General features: G+C 40.5%; 1 protein-coding gene across 1 annotated transcript in view; it reads left to right on the forward strand.

The window, feature by feature from the left end:
• snx27a (sorting nexin 27a) overlaps positions 1-11,717 on the forward strand; it is a 28,654-nt gene extending 16,937 nt beyond the window's left edge. The window contains exons 8-13 of the mRNA XM_072448012.1: positions 1,392-1,481; positions 2,885-3,034; positions 4,786-4,917; positions 5,698-5,757; positions 5,886-5,934; positions 6,947-11,717. Coding sequence (XP_072304113.1) covers positions 1,392-1,481; positions 2,885-3,034; positions 4,786-4,917; positions 5,698-5,757; positions 5,886-5,934; positions 6,947-7,017 — 552 coding nt within the window. The 3' untranslated portion in view covers positions 7,018-11,717. The remainder of the gene's footprint in view (positions 1-1,391; positions 1,482-2,884; positions 3,035-4,785; positions 4,918-5,697; positions 5,758-5,885; positions 5,935-6,946) is intronic.
• Positions 11,718-12,154: the final 437 nt, after the last annotated feature.

Here is a 12,154-nt window from a genome sequence, read left to right on the forward strand (position 1 = left end):
ACAAGACTGAAATAATCCTTTTTGGCCCACAGAAACAAAGAGAAAGTGTTAGCGGTCACCTCCAGAGTCTCGCTCTAAAACCTACAAACCAAATTAGAAATCTGGGGGTAATAATGGACTCAGACTTGAACTTTAATAGCCACGTCAAATCAATAACATCAGCAGCTTTTTACCATCAAAAAAACATTGCCAAAATCAAAAATATAGTGTCAAAACCAGATTTAGAGAGACTTATCCATGCGTTTGTCTCCAGTAGATTAGACTACTGTAACGGCCTGCTCACTGGTCTCTCCAAACGAGTTGTAAAACAGCTGCAGTTCATCCAGAACGCTGCTGCTCGGGTCCTGACCAGAACCAGGAAGTATGATCACATTAGTCCTGTTCTCAGGTCTCTGCACTGGCTCCCTGTGGCTCAGAGAATAGACTTTAAAGCAGCTCTGCTTGTGTACAAGTCTCTCCATGGCCTAGCACCAAAGTACATCTTGGATATGTTAGTGCCATATGAACCATCTCGGACTCTGAGGACCTCAGGGACCGGCCTCCTGCTGGTGCCCAGAGTCAGGACAAAACATGGGGAATCTGCGTTTCAGTTTTATGCAGCTAAAATCTGGAACAGTCTTCCTGAAGATGTGAGACAGGCTTCTACTCTGACAATGTTCAAATCTAAGCTAAAAACAGTTTTGTTTAGCTGCGCATATGACTGAAAGGATTTTTTCTTTGCACTCTTCTCTTTTGTTTGTGATTTTATTAGTTTAGAAAATCAGTTGGATTGATAATTTTTAATTTAGTTAATTTTATTGTATTTCTGTTTCTGTAATTTCTTTGTGATTTGAATGCATTTTTCCTGCTGTGAAGCACTTTGAATTGCCTTGTGTATGAAATGTGCTCTACAAATAAACTTGCCTTGCCTTGCCATTATAGTGTGGAAAATAACATCACGATTTAACGATTCTCTACTACTGCAAATGTGAAAAAACAGCAAAATCTTGCATTTTCTTTCACTACTATTCTCCATGTTTGTGCCCAGCTTTAGGAAATCAAACTGAATGACAAATTGAAATAAATTTGACAAAAACGCCAGTTAAGTATTTTACATTTAGCTGTATAATTCAACCATAGATTGCTTTAAATTGACAATATTTTGCTTCTAAAATAGTCATGATTACTGTTTTTAGTTGTTTCGATTATATTGTGACCTGAATAATCACATTTATCGATCGAATGAATAAGATTAACATCCCTTGTTCTAAGCAACAGTCAAAACTACTCAAATCCAGATTAGATATTGTGTCATTTTAACCCATATTATGTTTTTTGCAGCGTGTTGTTTTCCGTTTGTGTTTGTGGACTTGATAAATTGTGTTTTGCTCTCTTCCTGTGTGCGTCTGCAGGCACTGGACGATGTGAAGAAGGGATTCATAAAAACAGAGGACAAATCCTACCAGCTGCAGAAACTGGCAGAGCAGCGCAAGATGGCCACGGTCAGTGCCACAAGCTCCTCTTTGTCCCGGGCGCGAGCGTGGATTTGAATATACTTTATGCCCGTCGGCGCCACAAACGTCAGCCATCTCCCAAAATCTACAGGAGAATCAGGCGCCGTTATAATGATATAATTGTTTTAAGAAGTGATAGCGGTGATAAAAGGGCAAGTTATTCAGAGTGATTATAGTTTATTGCGTTGTAAACACTACTTAGGGATGACTACACACTGCACACCGCCCTAATTCACGAGAAGAGCTAAGCAGTAGTTCCAAAGTTTACATATTTACAACTATTTACTGCTGTTTAAGCCCAATTTTTCTTAAGGTTGATATTATTTGTACCATTAAAGCATGTTTTTAGTTGAATAGTGATAAATATTGACATAGATTAGAAAGTCCTGATAAGTTGGATAAAACAGCGCATACATTCAACCGCAAAATCAGTCCAAGAAAAGCTCACGAAAGAAATTGCTGAAAATTATTCATCATAAGACATGTTGGGGTTCCTCTTTTACCGTTGAATATTTGTGTCATTGCTGCTTCATCTCCTCCATTTGCTTGACACGCGGGTTAAAATATTTCAAAAGTGGGTTGTACCAGTACGAGATTGGCTCTACGAGAACGACAAATCAATTGCGCGGTTTAGGTTGCCGATATTGTCACTTTATGTGCATTTCATGTGCATATAACTGATGTAAATAGTTTATTTTACCATTATTAGTATTATTTTGTCTTACGCTGTTATTTTATTTTATCTTTATTTTCCCCCTCCATTCCTTATTAAGAAATGAGAGTTTCTGTCTATAGAAGTTTTTGTTTATAAGAGTTTTGTTTATAAGAGTTCTTCTATTGAGAGTGTTTTTTAAACTTCCTATAAGTTATCTGTCCTTTTCCTCTGTATCTACCTGCGTTGCAACAATGAAATTTCCCCATCTGTGGACAATAAAGGAATATCTTATCTTATCTTTATTTAACACGTTTCCTGTCATTGTTGTGTTCCTTTTGGGAACCACAGAATGCAGGAACTCTGTAAAGTCTTTTCTATTATCGTTAGACGTGTAATAAATGAATTGCAGAATTAAACACTTACGCACTTGTTTAGTGTATGTATTTAATCATAGAAGTTACTTATTTGGCCTGCTACAACTCAAATCTTATTGTACTACAAACAAAATACCAAAAATTAAATAAAATGTTCACATGATGAATATTGAAACCCACAAAATATGGTTCCAATGACCGATCGAACTCGAACGAAGTGTAACTCACCAGTCTTCGACTCTTTCTTTTGTTCAAACCAGATGTAAACGCAAAGAAATGACTCTCCTTTTCAGTTCTCATTACAGTATAGGACACACTTGTACTCACTACACGCAGTACATGACTTCTCTCTCTCTCCTCAGTACTTGAGCCTATTGCGGTCGTGCGAGGGCTACAACGAGGTGGTCTTCCCGCACTGCGCCTGCGACTCGCGGCGGAAGGGTCACGTGATCACCGCCATCAGCTTCAACCACTTCAAACTGCACGCATGCACCGAGGACGGCATGCTGGAGGTTAGACTGTCACTGACCTCGCGCACACAGGGGACTTACAGTGCCTCTAATCTGATGGTTTGGTTTCTTTTTTGCCCGAATCTGACTGTTTTTGCAAAGTGACTGCAGTCTTAACGCGCAGGTCACATTTATCTGACTTCTGACGGGTGCCGCATGTTTTTTAAAGGCGAAAAGACGGGAATTGAACCTATAAACCTTCCAAATGCCTCTCGGACAACAGCAGGAAAGCTAGAAAGTGCAGTACAAAGTGAAGTTTTGCACTGAAACGGTTTTGTAAAGTTTGACAAAGATAAAATTTTCCCATCATAGACAAATGAAGAAGATGACTTATTGGCTGACTAAGTGGCGCTTCCTCTTTAAAATCTGTCTCATAATGCGCACGATTCTTTGTTTTGTCCCGGTTCTCCTCTCCACATAGGACACTTCGGGGCTGCTGCGTTCACACTGGGAAACTGATTTGATAGTCATAGTTTATTGGCTGAAAATATGGAGATGAAAATGTAATCGTGATCTGATCCCTGCTGGGGTTTTGTGTGTGAAATAACCATATATCACTTAATTTCAGTTAAATGTGGCTAATATGCTCAAAACAGACACGCTCCTCCTCCTGGTTATTCTCTTTCATGCTCTGAGTGAGTGACAAGTGGATGCAACCAATTAGAGTCAAGTATGACGTTTAATTTACCTTTTTATATTTACATATTTAAGGCAAAAACGAAGAAATTGCTCCAAAAGAATGATGATATACAGTTTGTTGGCATAAAACCGACACACAATGCACAAGACCGTTTTATACGGCTGGGCAAATCACAATGTTTTATTCAATTTTATTTGAACAAAAACAAATTTATACATCATAACAAGATAGACTTTTAATTAGTGCCACATAAAACTATTTTACGCCTCAACTCTGCTTGCAAATCATGAGCTTTCACAGCAAAAAGCTCAAACTGATCATTGACAATTTTAAAAGGATTGGTTCTAAATTTGATTAAAATGGGATTATTTCTTAGTCCTCCCACTTCAATCCACCGACACTGCGTCCCTAAAGCGGGAGAATCCAAGTGAACTCTGAAGTCTCATCAATAAACACGAGGAAAAACTGTGAAAATGCAGCTTTAAAGGTCCCATAACATGCAAAATCGACTTTTCAGAGCTTTTAACCTTCTTACATTGCTATTTGTGCTTCATATATGTACCCAGAGTGTTTTTTTTTGATTGATTCCCGCAGTGTTTAGCTATATTACAGACTATCTCCTTTCCTCGAATCTCCAAACTGACGGGCGGTGGGGCAAGACCGCGTCATAAGGGCAAGCACGCGTCCTCATCAAAAGTAGTCTCAAAGTAGTGTTGATCTGAAGTTCTATCGTTTCTCACTCGCCGGCGCACCGCGGAGCAGACAGCTGTGGGGCACACACTACGTCACGGGTGGGCGGGGCACACACGCGCTCTGAGACTACGTCACAAGTTGGGCGGGGCACACAAGCGCTCTCTGAGACTACGTCACGGGTTGGGCGGGGGAGCCAGATCGCTCTTCACAAGGGTGGGGGTGAATATCAAACCAAGCCGTTTGCATTTCCGGGTTGGTGAGGGGGTCCAAGGTCTGGGTGCTATTTCTTAACTATTATGTTAAGGGTGTTGTACAACCCTTATTATTATCAATTATACACTTAGGATAGACTACGAAACGTGAAAAAAAGCATGTTATGGCACCTTTAAATGACTTGGTTATTAACCCTTCGTCCGTTCAGAACCAGGTGATAGCGTTCGAGTGGAGCGAGATGCAGCGCTGGGACACGGACGAGGAGGGCATGGCGTTCTGTTTCGAGTACGCCAGAGCGGAGAAGAAGAAGGCGAGATGGGTCAAAATATTCACTCCATATGTGAGTATCTGAATCGTGCTTTATGCTTTATCTGCTCTTTACCCGGTTTCTCTTCCAAAACAGGCTCTGCTAATTACATGGAAAGAAAAACAGTCTCATTTTTGTAAAAAGCTCTTAAAAAATGGCAATTTTGTGTAGATGTTTGTTGTCTAGAGTGTTTCAAAATATTAGTTGTATTGAATTTGTTATTCTATGCCCTGCAACGATTAATTGGTGTAATCGTTGACTTTTAATTATCATCAGTTGTTATTTCTTTGGAGTATTAACAGACTAACTCATGCCATTCGCTTAATAACTTGATTCTACCACAAAGACTGCACCATTACTGAATAAGAATTGAATGTATTTTCTATCAAAAGCTTCCATGTGGCATATTTTAGCTTCAACTGGTCTTTTCATATTATTTAAATCTCTATGGCAGATTTAAGCACTTTGCCTTGTTTACTAATGATTAGAAAATAACCACTTTTTGCTGAATTGTCCGCTGCTGCTACAATAATCCCTAGTTGCATCCCTAATGTATTTTATACCTCTGCAATGAGCATAAACCGTTTATTTATTTGCAATGCCCCTGAAATCCAAAAAAAAGTGTCTGTAGTTTTACCGTTATGCAATAGAATCACGGCCTTTCCGAGTCTTTAGTAATTGTAAACCGCCCTGTCCACGTGTGCAAGTAAAACACATCCCACTGAGTGAGACGCAGTAATCCGTAAAGTATCCGGTCACCGCAGTAGTCGTGTTGTATTGCCAGACTAACCGTTGTTTTCCGCCCCGTCCCAGTTCAACTACATGCACGAATGCTTCGAGCGGGTCTTTTGTGAGCTCAAGTGGAGGAAGCAGGTACGGGCCACTCCTTTCCTCTTTGCATTTGGAAGCGTCTGACGCCGAGCCAAGTTTAATAATAACCAGTTTTTAGCTCTGAATATCAGAGTCCGAGATGGTTTGTTTAACCTTCTGCTTCACTTCAGGTCGAGGAGGAGGCGTCGGACAAAGACAACAAGAACTGCAGCGACAATGGTGAGCGCAGACTCTTTCACACTGGCAGCTGGAGTTTATATGAATATCCCGTACTTCATTGTCACTTCATAGTTAGTTTTTTTTTTTTTTTACATCGTTTTGTTGACTTCTGAGCACTGATTATACATCACTTCAAATACATGGATAAGCGTGTCTTTTTACCACTTTGTTTGTGTAATCCCTCAGGCGTCCAGACGGGATTCAGAGCAAAAGAAGGTTGAACTCTGTCGATTTGGATAAACATTTTGAACACGTGTCGCCACTCGTCCAAGCAGCGTCTTTAGCTGGTCGTGCGTTAGTTTCAGTGGAGTTATCTCCTTCCTCCAGACCGATATTTAAACCAGTTTCTTACCAGAGCTGCGCCCGAACTGAAGAAGCGACTTGGACGAGTAGCAAAATATTCCCTCATAAAACGTTGACAGAATTCGCTCTTTTTTGCTTTCACCCCGTTGTTCGTTGACTCGGAAGGTTGTATTGTTTGATGCAAGTACTTTATTTTGAGTAAAGCATAAGGTTTGATGCTCAATATCAATTTAGATACCGCAGCGTAACTCTTTTCCAGGCATTAGCACTCATTTTCAGGGCAAAATAACTGAAGTCTTTAATGTTTATTCTAGTTATGAGCAAGAAAGACAATTCCAAACCTTTTGAGGAGGCGTTCCATTTTGCTCTACTGGTGTATTTTTTCAGTATCAATACTTGTTTAAATAGAATATCTTGTTTTGATTCAAGTTTATTGATTCGCATCTGAGAAACAATCAGATTCACCCATAAGAAACTGATTATAATCTAGATTCATATTCTCGTTTGCTACAATGTTGGAGCTGCATTTTTGGATTTCAACTTCAAAATGACCAATTATTTTTTGATAATCAGATAAAAACCCTTTTGGATATTACCATAGCGACTGTTGCCAGTGGAAGCCGATGTCTGTGTTGTGTCTGTGTCGGTGACGTGAGATCCAATAAAGCTGGTCAGTGATGGATGGTTTCTGCGTCTTGTGTGTTTGCAGAGTATCTTCCGCCTTTGGAGACGCAGCAGAAGGGGTGGTGCCACCTAGGGGGCGAGATCGCAACGTCCTAAAACCTCCCACCTGCCCTCATCATCTTCTCCAACTAGAACCTGGTCCACTAGCATCATCACCTCCACACAAGAGAGAGAGAGCGCCACCTGCAGGCACGGCCGGAGACGAGGCGGCGCTGGTCCCGTGTCACGGCAAAACCAAACGGATTTAGGAAACAAAAAGAACATTTTCAAAAGTCCTGGGATACTCGAACGCAGCAGCGGTGAAGGAGCGTGAACAAAGAGCCAACCTTCATATCATTCACTAGATCTCTCACTCGGTCATCATACGTGTCTTTAGTTTTCCTCGACGGACCCAGACGAGAGGACGGTGCAGTAGCAGGACGCTCCACCGCTCGGAAAAAGAGGACTCCAGAGGCAAACTCGGGCGGCGTGCATCTCGGACGAGATCGGGGGCAGCCCTCGTCGTATGCACTAGAAGAATGAAGTCTGTTTAGAAAGCGATCGGACGACTCTGATGCTGGACATTGACATGAAATGTTTTCTACGCGGTATCAGATGGAAAAATGTATTTGGGTTTTGAATATAGCAGGAGAGATGAAGACTTGACATTCAAACTGCTACTACTACTCTTATTTTGACTTGTTTTGCTACAGGATGACACTTTTTGGCGGTCGGCCGTGTTGTCAGTATAGTTCCCCTCTTTAATTGTAGAAAAAACCCGTTGTATCATCTGGACACAATTCGCACTTGGGTGAGAGTCAAAATATTTTGTTTTTCTAAAAACAAGAGTCCGGATGATACAACTGAATATTTTCTACAATGGAACACTCCTGGACGAATGAGGGATTGCACCGACTTCCCCTCTTTAAGTGTTTTCTTCTGCATCGGCTAATTGTCTACGGCCCTGGAGCGTGTTGGCACCAAGTCCCAGATTATAAGTAAAGAGGCTGACTGACACTGGATGTGTTTTTCTAAGCAGGCAGCAGAGGGCAGCAGAGCATAAAGAAGTGGAAGGATTTGAGCCGTAAAATCCTTGTTTAGAAGGGGATCCCTGGGGCGCAGTGAGCCAGCCTGCTCGTACCTCTCCTGAGCGTTAACTACACCAGGAGCAAAGGTGTGCGCGGCCAGGCGAGGAGAGGGTGCCACTAGCTTACAGAGTCTACTTTCAATTCAGTATTATGTACTTATCTATGTGCGTCTAGTCAGTTTTAACACTGGTATTCTTTCCTTTTAATTTGAGGAGCATTTCATGTTTGTTGCATAAAGATGATGCTATAGTATATTTATCTTATAGCTTTGGTGTGTAGAACGCACTGTTATTTTTGGAGATGTGTAATCGCTGATTGGAATATTAATCATGCATTCAATTCTCACTGATGCAATAGATTTGCTTATGCCGCCAAGGGCTATAATTATTACTGACTTCTTCTGCTTCTTCTTCCTGGCAAACAACAACCAAAAAACAAAGAGATAAACGATAGCACCCCAGGTTCAACGTGATGAAAATGTCCACTCCAGTTTTGCCTCAATAGTAGTTTTTCTGCATGATTTGCTTGCTTATCCGTCTGTTTGTGTGCGGGGGGGATTGTGCGCGTGTCCTCTGTGTTTACCGTTGACATTGCTGATAAGCTTGTGCGCTCTGATTGGACTTGTGTGTTGTGGAGCTGTCGGAGCCCCCAAATGGAGATGGGATTCGGTCGCGTGTAGACGGCATGCAGATTGAGACAAATGATATTGCCCGTGTCATTCAAATTCACACGCTTGTTATAGCGTGCCGCAGCTGTTATACAGTGTTTTTTAGCCCGTTTGCTCAGTGAAGAATGTTGGCAAATGTTCAATGTTTAGGGGGATATTTTTGAACTTGCCTGCCTATTATGTACGGCGCACACACACGCCCGATGTTTGTTAGTCGATGTTTATTGTCTTTTTGTTTGCTCTGAAGAGGGGCACTTAGCTGCTGTCAGAATACGTCAAAAGTTGAGGCGTATAAGCGGGAATTGGAGCTGAAAGATGCTCGCCTGGAAGCTGTGTGGTCATTGTGACGGCCAGAGCTTCGTGAGAAATGACATCTGAATTGGACTTGCTCAGCCATGATGCATTTATTCCATTGTAAAAAGGAATGAGTGGCGGAGGTGCGGTCTGGCCTTAAGCCTTTCCATCTGCAACTATCGCCAGCGGTCTCCTGGTTCTGTCGTCGCAGAGATGACGGTGGTTGCCGTGGTAGCAGCGAACCTGACAACGGCAGCGTCACCGTCTTTATTTTAGTTTTATATTCCTCTCTACAGCGTGATGTCAAAAATCCCGGATGGAGGGTAGGAGTCTGTAGGTGAGGCACTATTTTTAAAAGAAGAGTCTAAATGTGAGATCTTTGTTGCCGGTGAGAAGACAAAAGCACAGAAGAGAACACAAAACTCAAACTAATCTCTTAATAATAAATGATCTTTGAAATGGCATCAATTTACCAAATAACGAACCAGCTGGCGATTAGATCTGCCGACTATTTATCACATGACTTAAAACCACAACGTGAAATCGCAACACTTAAAGCTGCAGTATAAAAATAGTCATATATTTTTATAATCTGTGCGGAATGAAAAGGCTTAACTAAGTGTTTGTCCTCGTCAGTAAATCAAAGCAAGGCAAGTTTATTTGAAGAGCACGGTTCGTACAAAGTAGCTAGCGGTGTACATGATGCATTCAAATCACAATACAAACATTATTGATCAATGTAGAATGATTTCAGTCATATGCGCTACTGTTTTGAGTCTAGATTTCTGCATTGTCAGAGTAAAAGCCTGATGTACAGCTTCACGTAAACTGTTTCTGAAGATGTGAGACGGGCTTCTACGATGACAATAAGACGTGACCAAAAACTAAGCATCTGTTATTTCCCTTTTGACCTTAGACCTTTCGCCTCCATCTCTCACTTTGAGCCCCTCAGAATGTCAAAGGAACCAGCTCTGTCGATGTAGGCAGTGTTTTATAACGTTCGTCTTCTCTGCGTGGCTTGTGACGCTGATGCGAGTTTGCTTTGTAGGGAAAAAAATCGATATATTGCGGCGTGTTTGTCCTTTTTTTTGTAATGGGGCTGCACAGTACTTTAAAAAAAAAAAAAGTATTCCGATGAAAAATGGCGGGCGATATGTTGAAACGCTACTTCGACACTCGATATCGTACGTTCAGTTGAAGCAGGAATAGAATTAATATATTAGCTTTACCACTAAAATGGTTTGAACAGGAAGTATTTGTATTGACTCGCACTGTGCTTTTAATTGCAAGCCCAAATTGGAAAATGATTTTATTGTTTGTCAAATTAAAAAGCCACCATTGCTGCGCGTTAGCTTGTTGGTTGTAGCATTTGCTCATTTTAAATAGAGAATTGCTGGTGAATAGTTGATGTACTATGCAGCCCTCTTCACTGTGCGTCACGGTGTTTCATGAAGTCCGCTGGTGTAATCAGTATTTTTGGGGTCGGACACAAATCTGAAGTGAATGTGAACGAGTCCTCATCTTTTTAAATAGTCGACCCGTGATTGGTATTTTTGAGTATGTTCTGGTCGTCTGTGTTTTGTGCCGCTGGACGTTTTTCATTCCGTGTCTTTGTGGACAAAATATTCAGAAAGGTACATGGATAAATCATGGTGGTCACAAAATATTGAAGCGTAATTTTTTTGCTTGACCCTTTGGAAGAAAAAAATGAATCACCACAACGTTCGCTGAACCTGATCAAAGTGTTGCTGTTGATATTGTAATATGCTCCGACTCCGATTATTCACAGTTCAGCCATTACATTATGACCACGAACGGTGAAATTAAGGTTGAGCAAGATGACTATTGATCATATAATCTATAACAGAAAAAGGTCTCAAGAAAGATCTGATCAAAAGAAGCATTCATTGTGCAAAGATATAATCCGTTTCTGCAACAATTAATCGAGTAATTGTGACTCGTTATCGGAAATGCAGCGTCCACAAATACTTTTTTTTATAATTAAGACCGCAGCGTTAATAAATCAAATCATTCTCTTTTGTAAATACTGTCTAGAAGCCTTCAGTCACCAATAAAACTTATGTTTTGACTAGTCAACTCAAAGAATTTAGGAGAGACATTGTGATTGGTCAAAGCTTCTCCAAAACTGCAGCTCTCGTCCAGTTTTCCCCAGTCTGCAGTTGTCCCAACCAAAACTGGTCCAAACTGTGGTGAATGTGCGTAATAGTCATAATGTTATGGCTGGTCGGTGTATTGACTGTTTTCTATCTATTCTGGAGACTAAATTTTGACTCGCTGACCTTTGACCTTCAGCAGACCTAACTTGACGGGGGTATGTTGGCCTTTCTGTGTCATTTTGCTTTGAGGCGTTTATTTCCAACTAAACATTGATTGATTAAATGCTTTGTTTGTCTGTCTGCAGTGTAACCTGTAAATAGTTGTTTAAAAAAGTTAAGAGAATATCCTTTGACAAAAATGCACTCTTGTTTCTCCAAGACTTTTATTTATTTAAGCAGAAATTATGACATTTGGGGAAATGTTAGTGTAAAAATACTAGCAGCACTGTTGATCTTTCAATTTTATGCATTAGTTTGGTTGGATGAGCTAACTTCACAAAGTCACGTACTAAAGGTAATGTCAACAACAAAATGAGTTTTATATCTAAAACACAAGAAGGTTTACTCACCAATGTAAGAACAAAGGTTTAAAATGTTGTGTAGAGTAATAAATTGTAACAATATTTTAAATAAAGTTATATATATTGGGAACTGTCTTTTGGTTTGTTATTTCATCTTGTGCATTTACATTTGAAACATTGAGTGTTGAGAATGAAAAGAGGTAAAAGCAGCCAGATCTTCACCAAGGCTTTGTCCCTATCTCGCAATGTAAAAGATCAGCGCTTTTATGAAGGCATCTTCTTATTTATTTATTTTCATTTAAATATTTTTTCACAGCACATTTATATTAGGAGTCTCACTTGGTCCAAAATATGTCAAATTTGTCCATTTCCAATTTAAGTCAGTAAGTCGTTTTTGTGCATTTGTCTAACGTCTGTTACAATGTCAGTCTTGTCCTTGATCCTTAATGAGGTTTATGTCATCCAGGTATCCATATACTGTGTCCATGGCAGGAGTTGTAGACCCAAGTACATACCGGTAGTTCTAAATTTGGGGCGTGGCAATGTCAAAAACAGTGCATTGTTAAT

The sequence above is a fragment of the Eucyclogobius newberryi genome, unplaced genomic scaffold (genome assembly GCF_026437365.1).
Source record: "Eucyclogobius newberryi isolate DKJ021-1_F unplaced genomic scaffold, fEucNew1.0.hap1 SCAF_16, whole genome shotgun sequence".
Classification (NCBI taxonomy): domain Eukaryota; kingdom Metazoa; phylum Chordata; class Actinopteri; order Gobiiformes; family Gobiidae; genus Eucyclogobius; species Eucyclogobius newberryi.